Source organism: Capsella rubella, unplaced genomic scaffold (assembly GCF_000375325.1).
Source record: "Capsella rubella cultivar Monte Gargano unplaced genomic scaffold, Caprub1_0 scaffold_6, whole genome shotgun sequence".
NCBI lineage: Eukaryota > Viridiplantae > Streptophyta > Magnoliopsida > Brassicales > Brassicaceae > Capsella > Capsella rubella.
In genome coordinates, this window is record NW_006238918.1 from 15,507,730 (window position 1) to 15,522,617 (window position 14,888).

The 14,888-nt window shown below is 36.8% G+C and overlaps 3 protein-coding genes and 2 non-coding genes across 8 annotated transcripts; 2 read left to right on the plus strand and 3 right to left on the minus strand.

Annotated features, from left to right (window-relative positions):
- Positions 1 to 271: 271 nt before the first annotated feature.
- Positions 272 to 5,380, minus strand: LOC17884026 (cullin-1). 4 transcript variants are annotated; one of them, XM_023781216.1, is made up of 21 exons: positions 5,346 to 5,380; positions 5,226 to 5,258; positions 4,593 to 4,755; positions 4,405 to 4,504; positions 4,029 to 4,214; positions 3,900 to 3,947; positions 3,614 to 3,817; positions 3,446 to 3,523; positions 3,160 to 3,249; positions 2,991 to 3,071; positions 2,826 to 2,885; positions 2,703 to 2,732; positions 2,490 to 2,576; positions 2,250 to 2,399; positions 2,117 to 2,172; positions 1,818 to 1,938; positions 1,573 to 1,734; positions 1,341 to 1,484; positions 1,035 to 1,253; positions 774 to 941; positions 272 to 681 (listed from the first exon to the last, which is right to left on the minus strand). In XM_023781216.1, the coding sequence occupies exons 3-21, from the start codon at positions 4,721 to 4,723 to the stop codon at positions 580 to 582; spliced, it is 2,217 nt and encodes a 738-aa protein (XP_023636984.1). In that variant the 5' UTR covers positions 4,724 to 4,755; positions 5,226 to 5,258; positions 5,346 to 5,380; the 3' UTR covers positions 272 to 579. The 4 variants fall into 4 exon arrangements, with proteins under 4 accessions (XP_023636984.1, XP_023636985.1, XP_023636983.1 ...); XM_023781217.1 differs by having other exon boundaries at positions 4,593 to 4,760; positions 5,346 to 5,363; XM_023781215.1 differs by having other exon boundaries at positions 4,593 to 4,760; positions 5,226 to 5,379.
- A 187-nt stretch (positions 5,381 to 5,567) lies between these two features.
- Positions 5,568 to 10,821, plus strand: LOC17881209 (homeobox protein LUMINIDEPENDENS). The gene is made up of 13 exons (XM_023781214.1): positions 5,568 to 5,949; positions 6,330 to 6,357; positions 6,646 to 6,776; positions 6,902 to 7,269; positions 7,364 to 7,457; positions 7,543 to 7,636; positions 7,728 to 7,857; positions 7,956 to 7,989; positions 8,071 to 8,114; positions 8,205 to 8,293; positions 8,528 to 9,013; positions 9,144 to 9,658; positions 9,952 to 10,821. Exons 1-13 carry the CDS (start codon positions 5,785 to 5,787, stop codon positions 10,525 to 10,527), a joined length of 2,754 nt encoding a protein of 917 aa, XP_023636982.1. The 5' UTR covers positions 5,568 to 5,784; the 3' UTR covers positions 10,528 to 10,821.
- Positions 10,822 to 11,672: 851 nt separating this feature from the next.
- LOC111830305 lies at positions 11,673 to 11,754 on the minus strand. The gene has a single exon (XR_002833689.1). It is a non-coding gene; the product is annotated as a small nucleolar RNA Z155 (small nucleolar RNA).
- Positions 11,755 to 11,866: 112 nt separating this feature from the next.
- On the minus strand, positions 11,867 to 11,952 carry LOC111830301. The gene has a single exon (XR_002833685.1). It is a non-coding gene; the product is annotated as a small nucleolar RNA R41 (small nucleolar RNA).
- A 419-nt stretch (positions 11,953 to 12,371) lies between these two features.
- Positions 12,372 to 14,729, plus strand: LOC17881305. The gene is made up of 3 exons (XM_006288225.2): positions 12,372 to 12,743; positions 13,537 to 13,892; positions 13,987 to 14,729. Exons 2-3 carry the CDS (start codon positions 13,539 to 13,541, stop codon positions 14,557 to 14,559), a joined length of 927 nt encoding a protein of 308 aa, XP_006288287.1. The 5' UTR covers positions 12,372 to 12,743; positions 13,537 to 13,538; the 3' UTR covers positions 14,560 to 14,729.
- Positions 14,730 to 14,888: the final 159 nt, after the last annotated feature.

Below are 14,888 nucleotides of genomic sequence, written 5' to 3' on the forward strand. Positions count from 1 at the left end.
TAGATATAAAAAGCCTCAGTCCAGTTCACTTGTAATAAATATATGCCAGTTAATTGGCAGGCCCGCCTTTAATTAAACGAAAGCCCATATATACACACACATAAACTTTGCTTCTGAGCCGTTGGAGTGTAATTTTTACGGACTCTGATATCACATGATCAAGTGCGACATGGTACACCGATGATAGGCGCCACTAAGCTGTTTTTTACTTCGCTTTCTTACTTGTCTTTTGAAGTTCAAGCCAGTATCCATAGATGACGATCTCATTAGCTTTTGACCAATTTCCATCACATATAAAAATATCAAATGAAGAAACATATTCGAAAGCAGAGATCCATTCATTAAGGCATCTCCTCCATCTCCATTCAATATCCAAGAAACAGAACCCACAAGGCAAATTGCATCCCCAGAAAAAAGAAAAAAAAAAAAGCAGCACGACCGAATTTTTAGGGAGAGAAGATAAAAAAATTTGAGAAGGCAGCGATAATTGTTAATTTAAAGAGAGAATCCATATTGACTTCTAATATACAAGCAGATGCTTCGATGCAACCTTTCATGAGCCAACCACTTCCACAGTACCTAAGCCAAGTACCTAAACATGTTAGGATTCTCCTTGTCCCTCTCCAAATAATCTCTGGTTATTAAATCCTCCATCCGTTTCTTGATCGCTTTAATATCAGGCTGCAACCATATCATAAAAATCCACAATGAGTATCATATAAAACTCATCACCACCAACATCTTTAAATCTGTGTATATCTTTTATAGTTTACCTTGAACATTCGGCTAAGTTGCTCAACGCACTCAGAAACAAGTTGTTGATGTCCCAATACTTTCCTGCTCTTCATAATCCTGACAATGGCAGCATCAATTGCATAACGTCTGTCTTTATCCACATCTTCAACGACTTTCTTCCTTTCGTCAACTGGAGGAAGAGGGATCTGTGATGCAAAACACCAAAGTTGATGTTAGTGATTAACAAATATGTAAAAGAAGCCTTGAAAGTTTTTAGTAGCGATATTAATATCACAAACCTTGATTCTGCGCATTCTATCGGTGAATTTGGAGTTGAACTCAAAGACATCAGTCTGGGAAACAGTCTTGGTGCTTGGCTCCTTAAGGAGAATCTTGTACTTAGCACATGACAAGGAATGAAGCAACCTAACTAGGTCTTCATGGCTTAGGTTCAGTTGAGTCAAGATCTCAGTGTAACTTAATTTGTCAGTTGTGTTGAAGAGTAGAAGCACAGCAGCCTACAAAAAAAACACAGAGAAAGTGGCATCAGAGGCCATTAAAATATAGAAAATATATACCAGCATTTTCTTGGAAACAAATTGTACCTGGTAAGTAGACACAATTAACTCGATTGCCTTCTGATCAAACTTTCCATTGATGTGGCATGTTCCTAATGAATAGATCCAGGTAAGCTTCCTGTGTTTTGTTTTAGTTTCATAAAACCCTTTGAAGACTTCAACACACTTGATCTGAAACAAAAAAATCAACCGATTAGATCTATCTGGAGCACACTTTCTCCTTTTCAGGAATATTAAAATGAAAAATAACAGAGCATACCATTTCACTAGGTAGATTTATGTCAAATGATTTGTAACTTGGCCAGAAACCAGTGGTAAGAACAGTGACAGTCAAGTCAATCCCTGGGTTTGCAGCAGGGTTATGGCCTAGATAATCCTCAAAACTGTTTTGGTTTTCTCTAGCCAATGTCAAATCCGTAACCTGTCACCAACAAATTAATCAATATAGAACGCATAAACCATCATAGCAAGCAGTGATATAAAATAAGAATCAGGGAAACTAACCATGCCCTCCATTTTAGAAGTGAACTGTCCACCACATTGTTGCTTGAGCTTTGTAAGGATACTTCTCTCATGATCATCATTAGCACTGCGATCAAACAAGAGTCTGCGGGCTAGCTTCTTCCTGCAATCAACCATAAATAAAACAGCTTGCAACTCAGTAATCCAACTTTTTGTCAATCCAATAGTATATTAAAGTAAAGCATATCCACAAAAAGCTGGTATAAACAAAACTTTACAAAACAAAGAGTAGAAAAAAAATCTGATCCACAGATAAAACAACATTGAAGTGGGAGATAAACCTGTAGAACTCCGCAAAAAGATCCTTGTCACTTATATAAGCAAGCAATTTGACAACCTGTAACAACATTATAAAATTCTATTTCAGGAGAACCGAAAAGAGATAAGCAAAAACAGTTTGGCGGAAAGGTGTACCTTCTCAAGTGTATCTTCAATAGCTTCATCACTCAGCTTTTCACTTCCCCCCTTCTTGAGAATATTGTCGCAAAATGTTGCAAGTAATTCAGCACTTGAGCTTCCAGCGACTGTTTTGTTACAGAAAATCTCAAATGCCTCTTTCAAAGCCTATAATGTGTTTTCAAAAACATGGTTAATGACACAACATAAACTTGAATAAGATAGGCACATGACAAATATATAGGAAGTACATCAGACCTTGTGGAAGAGAGTGTGGTTCTGGAAACACTCAGTGACATAGACCATGTATTTATCATGAAGTTCAATCACTTTTCTGATAAGAACCTGAAAACAACAAAAGGATAAGTGACTCGTAAATGATTTAATTCCATTAAAAAACACTAAATTCCCAATAATCTAAACTACTTCATCCCAATAATCTAAACTACTTTAATCAATTTATAATTTTACCTGTTCCTGGACGCTAGCAGTATTTGCAGCCTGTGGAATTAAATAAAAAAAAACTCAGCAATCATAAGTGAAGAAGATTATACATAAGAGTTATCTGAATATAACAAGTAAAATAATAAGAACCTGATTGGTAGCTGTGTCTTCAGCCTGTTGGACAAGAGCGTTACCCTCAGCTGTGACATGCTGTATACAAGTTACAAGTTACAGTTAATGCTATACAGGTTTTAAGAGAACAATCCATACGGTAATAGTAATAAAATATTTTAAAAATGGAGATAGGTCAGAAACCTGCTTAAATATGTTTGCAACAGGTTCCAAACCTCGCACAATTTTATGATAAAGCCTGTACATCCTGGAGAGATCATCCACCTGAAAGTAGACATATATACTCCATCAAAGAGAACGTTATAGACACTAACCACTAACAACAACAAACAACACAAAATAATTGCTCTACCTTGTCGTCTCTTAGCAATGCACGGCAACCTGAGTGCTCTTTCTCTAGAAGCTGATTTGCATATACTACCAACAATTCATGTTGTACTTTCTGCATCCAAAAGATAACTATATAAGTCAAACATACAATAATATATGCCAGGACTACACAATTCAGGAGTCTGAAGAGTAAATCTTTACAAAATAAAGATGCAAAACTAAGACTCTGCAAGAATACAATTCCTTAATCAATCGTTAAAGTACAGGCTAAATAACATAATGTAGTGTATAATGTATCATAAACAAACCTCAACCAGCTTTGGCTCACTGCTTGAGTGAAGGTAGTGAGTCACCCTCTCCCTCTCCTTCTTAAGACATTCTTCAGACTGCAACATGAACGCACAAGTTAAAAAATATTTTTAACTTGTGTGAAATGAAAACAGAATTTAGAATAAAAATGATGTCACGAGTCATGCCTTCAACATGTAATCAGGGCAAGAGTCTTCCTGGATCCAGCTTGATGCCTTACGAGAATAGTAAGATGCCGTATCTTGAAGCATGAAGCTTTCAAAATCTTCTTCATATCTTTCCATCTGTCCCATTCCAATCTCTACATAGATATCTAGTACGTTTTTCAGTAGAGCCCTATCAATCTGCTCACCCTCCCGTTCTTTATCAACCTGACAAAAGAACATGTCATGTTAGACTTGTATCAGACAACAGAAGTTGGATATAACTACACATTATTAATGCCATACTTACAAGTGCTATTACAGCTTCCTTGACCTTAGAATGCAACTCATTATAGACCTGAAACAAACCAGATCAAAGAAAGATTAAAATATTGAAATACAACAGAAAGCTATGAATTCACAAGAATGAATGCCATACCAGGTCACGGAAGCATGTCAGGCCAACTTCATTCAGTGGTGGAAGTGATCTCCGAGCAATGAAGTAACGGTCGAGATAGTAGAAGAAACGGGATAGCCATCTGACCATGACTTTATGGTTCGCCCATCTTTTAACCAGCTCCCGCAGCATATATTCATCATGCTTCTCCCTCAAAGCAGGCAAAACCTGGACAACAGAAAGCATGGGAGCAAACAATCACAAAAGTTTCATCAAGTTAAGGATCAAGAGGGTACACAACTTCTTGATATATGAAACCATGCACAAAAGTAACATCATAAGATTCAGACAATAAGTAAAGAGAGTAAAAATTTCAAGAGGAATTTATTAGGAGAAATTAAATATCCATCAGACTCACTGTTGAGTTGATATATTCCTCAAATGCTTCACGATACTTGTCATAAAGCTGCTGTGAGTAATCGTGAGGAGGTTTCTGGGTGCACATGTTGTAGATAGTCCTGAGAATCAAATAAAAACCCATCATAAGTACCAGTAACAAGCCAGCAATCAAACTGCTGGAAGTTAATAAACAAGTATAAAACCTACGTATAAAGCATCATATATTGCTCGGAGTCAAATGCTGGCTCAGGCAATCCTTCCAGAATACGTTTCAGCTTGGTAATACCAGTCTGCATATAGTCCCATCCTTGCTCCAAGTCAATTGTCTTGCGCTCCATGTTGACAAATAACTTGTCAAGCTATCCTGAATCTAAGCTAACAAAAGAACAAGGAGAAAACCAAAATTTAGAACAGCAGTAACAACAAGACAAACAATGAAACGATAGAGGATAACATCTAAAAACCACATTATAAATTCAAAAATACTTTCCACACCGAACAAAAATCAAAACTATAAAAAAGCAGAAAAACGAAGCCAATCAACGTATAAAAAACCAAGAGATACTGGAGAAACAATCAATCCATGAAATAAACAGGAAATCACACAGTGCAAACGCAATCCAGAGAGAGCGATGTAACCCTAACAATCCCGATCCCACACGAGCTCAAATAAAAACCCTAGATAGGCGAACAAACAACGAAATCATCCAAATACCAACAGTCATATGGAACAAAACAAGCGTGAAATCGAGAGACGAGTAGTGATAGCCCGAGATCTTAAACCCTAATCAGAGCTCAGGCGTCGCCCGTACCACAAAAAAAAAAGAGCTTGAAGATTACCGATTCCCGATTCTACAGGATCGGCGAGAGGTGCTGCGATCGAAAAATAAGCGAGAGAGGATCAAAACCCTGAGAATCGTTCAGAAAAAGGTGTAAAATAGAGAGAAGGAGAGACGAGACCTTTGAGGAAGGGCGGTGAAAAGAAAATAAAAGATATCTCAGGAAACAAACTCCTTCTCTTCTTATTATTTTTCAGGTCATAGATTTTAATTATATTTCTATATTATTTTTTTATTTGTCAACACATTTATTTAATATTAAAACAAATTTAATTTCTTACCTTTGTGCAGCAGATCTGCTTCCAAACGCTGCGTTTTACGTTTCTCTTTGTATAATAACTTATTTACTTTTATGTCCCTTTATTTTGCCGTCTTTACTCAAACCCAAACCCTAACCCGATTCGACTTTTCCGAGAATCCGAAAATTAGGTAGCCATGTTCATTGAATTTATCGTCTCACCACGACGTTCGAATCACTGAATCTAGACACAGACGTATATCCCTGATGCACATTCTGAATTCGGTTTGCGTATTGGTCTTCGAGTTTACCGTCGGCGGCCATGGACGCGTTCAATGAGGAGATTGAAATCGGGAGTTCGGTGGAGTCTTTAATGGAGCTATTGGATTCGCAGAAGGTGCTTTTCCATAGCCAGATCAATCAGCTCCAAGATGTCGTCGTTACGCAGTGCAAACTTACCGGCGTTAACCCCCTCGCGCAAGAAATGGTGAGTTATCGTGTTTATGTTATATGGTATCGAAAGTTGGTGTTTTTTTTTTGGAGGGTAATGGTGTTTTTGGCGATATGGGCAAAGCTGAGAAGGACATGTCACTCGGGTTTTGGGACAAAGGGTATTGAGTGTAGCAAAATTAGAGGTGTTTTTGGTATACTCATTCTTATAGCTCGACCTCCTCGTTTCTTCTGTGAATTGGTTAACTTCGATGATACAGACTTTGCTTCACTATTTAATTGCTGGTCTCGTATTTAGATATGGGTTAGTACAGTAATGGTGATGGTTCAGCTGTTTATATGTCACTTCTCCCTTCAACTAATCATGTGTATCATATCTGTTAAAGACATTGATCTGTTTTGTTTCTATTTTTGCAGGCTGCTGGTGCTTTGTCCATTAACATTGGTGAGTCTTGTTAGAATTTTTGGGATCTTTTGGCATAATCATGCATATTTCCGAACATGTACATATGGACTGATTTTGTCCCACTCAGTCTACTTCAAGCATTATTTTAGTGTTTTTTTTTTTAATTCTTGTCTTCGTATACTAAGTTTGTCATTTCTTCTTCTCTTTATCTTAAAGGTATATGGGAGAGTGTTTCAATTCATTGTTGTTCTCGGTGTTCCTTAAAACAAGCACACCCAACTGTTACTTTCTTGATGCCTTGTATCTGATGAATTTTAAAATTTTCAGGAAAGCGGCCAAGAGACTTGTTGAATCCAAAGGCTGTTAAGTATCTGCAAGCAGTTTTTGCAGTTAAAGATGCTATCAGTAAGAGGGAATCTCGGGAGATAAGTGCTCTATTTGGCATCACAGTCGCCCAGGTATTTTTCTTCTCTCGATAAGTACTCTGTTTGGAAATGCTTTTAAATTATATGTCAGTTTAGGTCTGTCTTGTTGATGTGCTCATGAGAATTGGTGGTATCTCTATTTCCTTTTTCCATGCCAGGTTCGAGAATTTTTTGTCACTCAAAAGACAAGGGTAAGGAGGCAGGTGAGGCTTTCAAGAGAGAAGGTTATTTTGTCCAATACAGATGCTTTACAAGGTGATGGTGTTCCTGAAGATAACAATGGCACAAATCATGTTGATCCCGTTCCCTTGAACTCGATACATCCAGAGGCATGTTCTATAAGCTGGAGTGCAGCTGAAACAGTGGCACTTATTCCACCGGAGGATATTCCACCTGACATCAGTGATTCAGACAAATACTTTGTTGAGAATATATTCGCACTGTTGCGTAAAGAAGAATCATTTTCAGGCCAGGTGAAATTAATGGAGTGGATCATGCAGATACAAGATTCTTCTGTATTGATCTGGTACTGATTGAGGGTTTTCTTTCAGTCAATGCCTTTTTTCTATTTTATTGTTTTTATATTCCCATTTTTACTGACACTTCCTGTGCGTGCACAGGTTTTTATCAAAAGGAGGGGTTTTGATACTTACAACATGGTTGAGTCAAGCTGCTGTTGAAGAGCAAACAAGTGTCATACTTCTTATCCTGAAGGTACAATATTAATGTTTTTGCAGCCAGATTGCTGAAAAGAAACCAAAAATTGTTGTATTATGGATAATTAATATTTAGCACGCAGGTTCTTTGTCATTTGCCTCTCCACAAAGCATCTCCTGAAAATATGTCAGCCATATTGCAAAGTGTTAATGGACTTCGCTTCTATAGGACGTCAGGTGTAATTTCTTATAAACTCAAAATATGTCAGCCATATTCCAAAGTTCTTGTTGTGATTTCTTCGATTTCATTATCTGATTTGAAGATCAGACATATCAAACAGGGCAAAAGGTTTGTTATCAAGATGGACCAAGTTATTTGCAAAGATCCAAGCTATGAAGAAACAAAATCGTAACAATTCGCAAATTGATTCGCAGAGTCAATTGCTTCTGAAACAGAGGCAAGTTGTGGTTTATGTGTTGACTAGATACTTTTTTCTTACCTCTGATTTTGTTGTTTAGTGCCTTTTTTACTCACAAATTATGGCTTGTTATGCAGTATTGCTGAAATCATGGGTGATAGTAGTAATCCTGTAAGTGGGGCAAAACATGAATCTCTTCTATTTATGTGCACCGCATCAGTTCCCTAAAACCTTTTTATTGTGTTGTAACAGGAAGATATACTTAGTCTTTCAAATGGAAGGTCAGAGAATGTCAGGTATCAGTTTGATTGTTAACTTCCATCTAGAATATTTTCCCTTATGATAGTTAGCTGGTCTCAGAATTATTGGTTGTATTCTTGGTCCAGGAGGTTTGAATCATCACAGGGTCCAAAATTGTTACTTACTTCCGCAGATGATTCCACCAAGAAACACATGCTTGGTTCAACTCCATCATGTATCCTTTGTTTGACCCCTTTTTTTGAAGCACCAAATGGTTACGTTTTCTCATCACATTGGAAAATGCTTATTATGATCTTTTTCCTAGCTCAGATACTTGTGTTATTGAGTCGGTATTATACAAGTGAAACCTGCCATGTCTAGAGAGCAGCCAGATACTTCGCTTGTTATGGTCTTTTTCCTAGCTCAGATAAAAATTTGCTTCAAAGTCAGTTTCCTTAGCTTGTAGCAGATAACAAAGAACGCAGGAAAGTACAGATGGTGGAACAACCAGGCCAAAAAGCTGCTGGAAAGAGTCCTCAGACAGTAAGAATAGGAACTTCAAGTCGAAGCCGGCCTATGTCTGCTGATGATATTCAGAAAGCAAAGATGCGTGCCCTGTTTATGCAGAGCAAGAATAGTAAAAAGGATCCTTTGCCAAGTGCCATTGGTGATTCGAGAACTATTGTTCCTGAGAAGCCCTTGGCTCTTGAGTCATCCAAGGATTTTCCACCTAGCCAGAACAATGAAGCTAAGACTGAAGATACATATGTACCTTTGGCTGTTCAGCCCGTTAATGGACCAGCTGTAATTGTCAAAGTACAAGCTGATGAAATTAAAAAACCTTTAACACCTCCTAAAAGCATTTCTAGTAAGGTGGGAATTTTGGTGAAAATGAGTCCACAAACTATTCTCAAGAATTGTAAGAGAAAACAGATTGATTGGCATGTACCACCAGGTATGCCATTCTTCAGATTTCTATCTCATTGACCACTTGTGGAACAAGCAGAAAGTGATGTGATGTTTCATTAGTCCACTTCTATTCTAGTGTTTATTCAGGTCTCGTTCTAATGTCTAGTTTTCTGCAGGAATGGTACTTGATGAAGTATGGAGAGTAGCTACTGGTGGTAATAGCAAGGAGGCTGATGTTCAGAGAAATAGAAACAGGCGAGAAAGAGAAACAACATATCAGTCTCTTCAAACTATACCGTTAAACCCTAAGGAACCATGGGACAGAGAAATGGACTTTGATGACACTTTGACCCCTGAAATTCCATCTCAACAGCCACCGGACGAAAGTATAACAGAACCACAGAATTCACTTGATGAACGAAGAACTGCTGCCAGTGCTGCCACAACCTCGTCGTCTCTAAGCAGTCCTGAACCTGATCTTGAATTATTAGCTGCGTTACTTAAGAACCCAGATCTTGTTTATGCACTGACTTCTGGCAAGCCCAGTAATTTAGCCGGCCAAGATATGGTAAAACTGCTTGATGTGATTAAGACTGGTGCACCAAACTCGAGTAGTAGCTCAAATAAGCAGGCAGAAGAAAAGGTCGAAGTTTCTCTTCCATCTCCCACTCCATCAACTAATCCTGGAATGGTGCGTTATTCGATACCCATACACCCCAAATTCCTCGGACATATCTGGAACCATAATGATAGATCATGTTGCCGAATCAAATCATATGTTAATTGATGATTGGAAAAATGATGTATATAGAAAGAAAAAAACGAAAGAAGTATACGACAAGCTCTAGCTATCACCAAACCGTTTGTGATTCCATTACACCATAGATCTAACCTGATAAGTACAATGCCTCCATGACAAGAGGTTTATGTTCACTGATTCTTATCCTATGACTGAATTAGATGTGTATTATTCTATTTTTGCAGAGTGGATGGGGACAAGAAGCAATTCGGAATCCATTTTCTAGGCAAAAACAAGTTGGTGCTCCAGTTGCTAGATTGGTTACTCAGCATCATGTTACTAATTCAATGCAATGGCAATCAACAAACGAACAAGCTATCCCACGACATGCTACAGCAGCATATAATAACTCGCTCATATTACCTCACACAGAAAGACAACAACAACAACATATGCAACCACAACTTCATCACAATCATCATCTTCAACAACAACCAATGTCAACAACATCGTATGGTGTTAGGGAACCAGTAGGACAAATGGGCACGGCTACATTGGGTTCATGGAGGTTGCAGCAGAGTCAGAACAGTTACTACTCACATCAAGCAAACGATGTTGCATCGGTGTCACAGTCTTCCTCTTACCAGGGGAATAACCAGTACATGAGCAGCAGCAATCCAGGATATGAATCATGGAGTCCTGATCATAGCCCAAGTAGGAACCATCCTAACATAAGAGGAGGACAACAACAACAACAACCATCGAGGAAGCATGATTCTTCCTCTCATCCATATTGGAACCAAAACAAAAGATGGCGTTGAAACAAATAAGAGAATTTTGGTTCGTGTGATCTTCAATACAAGAAATTGTTTGTTTGTCAAGGCTCAGTTAGCATTTTTCACACCTTGGGACACCGATTTTTCATTATTATTAACTCACAAAAGATTCATAAGAGATAAGTTAATAAACTGAAAGAAGGAATGGATCGTTAAAGTTTACTAAACTTACTCACTGTTATGTTTTCAAACGTCTAACTCAGCTATCTGAATAAGATTTTATGCCGCAACCGATCAAATTGTAATTTCAAATCTTTGTAATAGAAATCTTTTGTGATATTTGTTTTTACCTTGTTGTTTTCCAAAGAATTATTGATCTCATTGTTCTCCAAATTTTTATCTAAATTAGAACCATTGTTTTTTGTTGGACAAACAAATCAGAACCATTTAAGGTTTTGTTTTTCTTGTAAATGATCAATTTCCGCACGAACAATTATAGTTGATTTTCTTCTTTTTTTTTTTTTCAAACTTCTGAAACTCTATCAAATTAAACCTTATACATGGCTACAAACAAAACAATGGAGCGCATTGATAATAAATAATAGAAAGGGTCGACAAAAAAAATAAATAATAATAGAAAGGAACATTAGAAGGTAGATGATGCTTTATCAAAGTCAGCTGGATGATTATTTGTTCTTGGGAGTCCAAACGAATTTGACATTCATCAAACAGATTTTGCCAATGTTTCGCCTCTTTGATCCAATGCTTATTCCATTGAGAAGATTTATGACTTTTTTGACAGTCCCCATCATATATAATACGACGAAATCCTTTACTCCATAAACATGAATGTTGCATTCCCATAATTAGAGCATAACACTAATTCATAGTTGGATTAATACTTTATGGTTAAAAAGAAGTACTACAAGCACTTTCTGATAAAGGAAGATCAAAAGGTTTAATTTGGTAATTTCCCGATTGTATATTTGTTCATTAGCTACTGTCCAATAAATTAACTTAATGTTCATTGTAAACTTTTTTTATTTCGTGTATAGGTATTTGATAAACAGTAGGTAGACAATTGTCATTAAGTTTTGTTCATAAAACTTGTAAAATTGGAAATTTTTGATTCAAAAAATAAAGAAAAATAAGAAATATAGATTAAAGAAGAGTTTAATGAGGAGAAAGCCAAATAATCAGATAATTGTAGTCTGAGTTTTGGTCGACACAATAAATCAATATTTCCGAATAATCATTATCATCATTCCATTGGCTCTTTTCTCATCAAACTCGGAACAAACAAATCAGAAAACCTTTTTCTCCACCGAAACAAAAAAACTAAAAGAATTTGTGAAAACGTTTATAAGAAAACAAAAAAAAGAGTTTAGGCTCAGAAGGATCCATTGGTAAATTTTCTAATCAATGTGTTTCCTCAGAAAATAGGTAGTTTTTCATCATCACCGCCTTCACTCTGAAACCCTAATTTACAACTCCCAAATTCGAACTGAAGCTAATCTATATATAAAAAAAAAAAAACCAAATTCAAACAAATTTCCAAGGAACCAAACTCTTTCTGAAAAACAATCATAGCGAACAAAATTAAAGGAAGAAAAGAATCGAAACAGCAATGAGAGTAACCGTAAAGACGAGGAATCAAGATCGTTCAAAAGAATGAGTTGAGAGGAAAACAAGTTTACAAGCGGCAATATATAAGATAGAGGAGAATGCTAGGGTTTACGTTTTTTTGGGTAGAAGAATTGGGTCGGTGCGTTTAAATTGGGCTTTAAGAAATTATATCAATCTCGGCCCAATAAGGTTTTTTCCCAGCCTACCCATTAAATATTTATATATTAGACCCATGATGGATGAAGCCACGTAGACCAAGACGGGAAACCAAATAAAAAAAAAAACAGAGAAAAAAAAAAAGTAAAGTAATGGTTTCAGAAGAAAATTTTCCGGGAAAAGGCAAGAAAATTATCAGACCAAAACGGATCTTTATTCTTCTGGGTCCATTTTTTTTTTTCCTTTTTTCAAAGAAACGCACCGTATTGTCAAAGCGATAATGGGCAAATTTCTTCGACGACGACTTTTGTGTTTTCGACAAAATCAGAATTGGGGGAAACCCAAACCCAACCCTAATCCCCAGCTTCTCCTTCTCGGAAATGTCGCCCTTCCGCCATTTTTGACTCTTCCGTTCATCGGCGGCGATCTGATTCGGTGATACTCACTGCCGTCAAAATCTGATTTCGTTTTCTGCGAAGGTGAGTAACCTCATTTTATATTTTATTTGGCAATGGCTCTCTGATTTCTACAGTTACTATAGCTTCAAGTATATGATGATTTGTTATAATAGTATCTTAAATCTGATGAAACTTAGTTGATAAAACTTTATGTCGCTACTTGTCTCAAGTTTAGCAGAGTTCACCTACATTTAGCAGACCTGGTGTTTGATTTCTCTGTCTTTTTTTTGTTTTGTCAATGCCGTTGAATCTCTCTTACTTGAGATGGTTTTACTTTTCATTGTGATCATGCCTTGGAAACAAAAAGCATATAAGTTTGAGAAGGAAGAAGAAGATTTCAGAATACTATTACAATTATGTGTTGTCACTTTCCCAAACGTTGTTTCTATATATGATAAAAGAAACATCTCTGTCCTATTATGAGCTTAGTGCCTGGTACACGTTATTAGTGACCGTGATCTAGTTCTTTATGGAATAATCTTCACGGCATGTGTTTCTGTGATCACTCTGGTGATGTTAATTCTGAAAAAATTGAAGGATTGTTAAATGTGAAATTTGTGAGTTTGTGTTGGAACATATCTTTTGATAAGTTGAGAACATATTTATATGATCGAATTGGAAGCTAGTTTACCCTCTTTGTTTGTGTGTGTGAATAACCAAGCTGTTTTTGTTTGTGATATTGTGGCATATAGTAATATGCATAGAATTGTGTTTTTGTTGATTGATCATTTATAATTTTTCTGTGGCTTCCTCTTGTGATTGATCACTTTCTGACATGTTGTGCTATTCCATGGTTTTTACATAAATGATTCAGGAATGGATCAGTATGGCATCCCAGTACAGAGAAGTCAGATGAAACATAAGGGTAGAAATGTTGTGTGGTCTGTTGGAATGGATAAGTGTCTGATTGAAGCTTTGGCTGTCCAGGCGAAAAACGGGAACAAAGTAGACAAGTGCTTCAACGAGAATGCATACACTGCTGCTTGTGTTGCGGTCAATACTCGTTTCAATCTAAATCTGAATAGCCAAAAAGTTATCAATCGTCTGAAGACGATCAAGAAAAGGTACAGAGTGATGAGAGACATACTTAGTCAAGACGGTTTCTGGTGGAATTCGAGCACCAAAATGATTGATTGCGAAAGTGATGAGCTCTGGAAAAGATATATTGCTGTAAGTATATATCTCTCTCACATAATCCTTGCTCTTTCACTAAAAGATCATCTTTCTTTGTGGACTGTTTATAACTTATAATTGGTTGGAACAGGTATACCCAGACGCAAAAGCATTTAGGGGAAAGCAAATTGAGATGTACGAAGAACTTAGAACAGTATGCGGTGACTATCAAACTTCAGGTCGATATAACAAAGTGAAGAATGAAAGCAATCTTCATCTTAACGACGTAAAACACTTTGAAGAAGACTCTGTTTCATTCCCTTTAGCAAGTTCTGAAGAACATAGTGATACAGATGGAACAGAGTCATACGCAGGAGCCAATGAGTATATGCATGAAGAGTCTCACGATCTTCCTCCTCCTCCTAGAGATCCTTTAAGGCAACCTTTTAAACGACCTCGAAACTCGGATCCGTTCCAAGAAGCAATGTTCGCAGTTGCTTCTAGCATTCGTCGCCTAGCTGATGCAGTGGACCAAAGCAAAACGTTGATCAATACAGAGGACTTGTTGGAAGCAGTGATGGAGATTGATGAGTTGGAAGAAGCAAAACAGATGTATGCATTTGAGTATCTGAATGCTGATCCAGTCAAAGCTAGAGCTTTCATGGCTTATAATAAGAGGATGAGGAAGATGTTTTTGTCTCGACAGTTTTGGTGGTGGAAGTAACAAATGTATTTGCTTCTATAGCTTTTAAAGGATCTTCCTTCTTTTTTTTTCTGGGGGTAAAGTAGAGTCTAAAAAGGTTTGTATTTTGTTAATGGTAAAAATTGGAAATATCCTTGTTGAGGCCAATTTGGCTTCCTAAATCATTGATCAAGTCCTAGACCAAAATCTAATTTCTCATCTAATCAGTATAATTATCTTATTTTTAATGAAATTTTAATTTATAAAAATAAAATAAATAAAAAACAGTGAGAGTGAGTGATTGGAGGAAAATAACACAACGCAACAATCTAGCAAAGGAGACCTTATCATCATTCATCACCATCTAAACA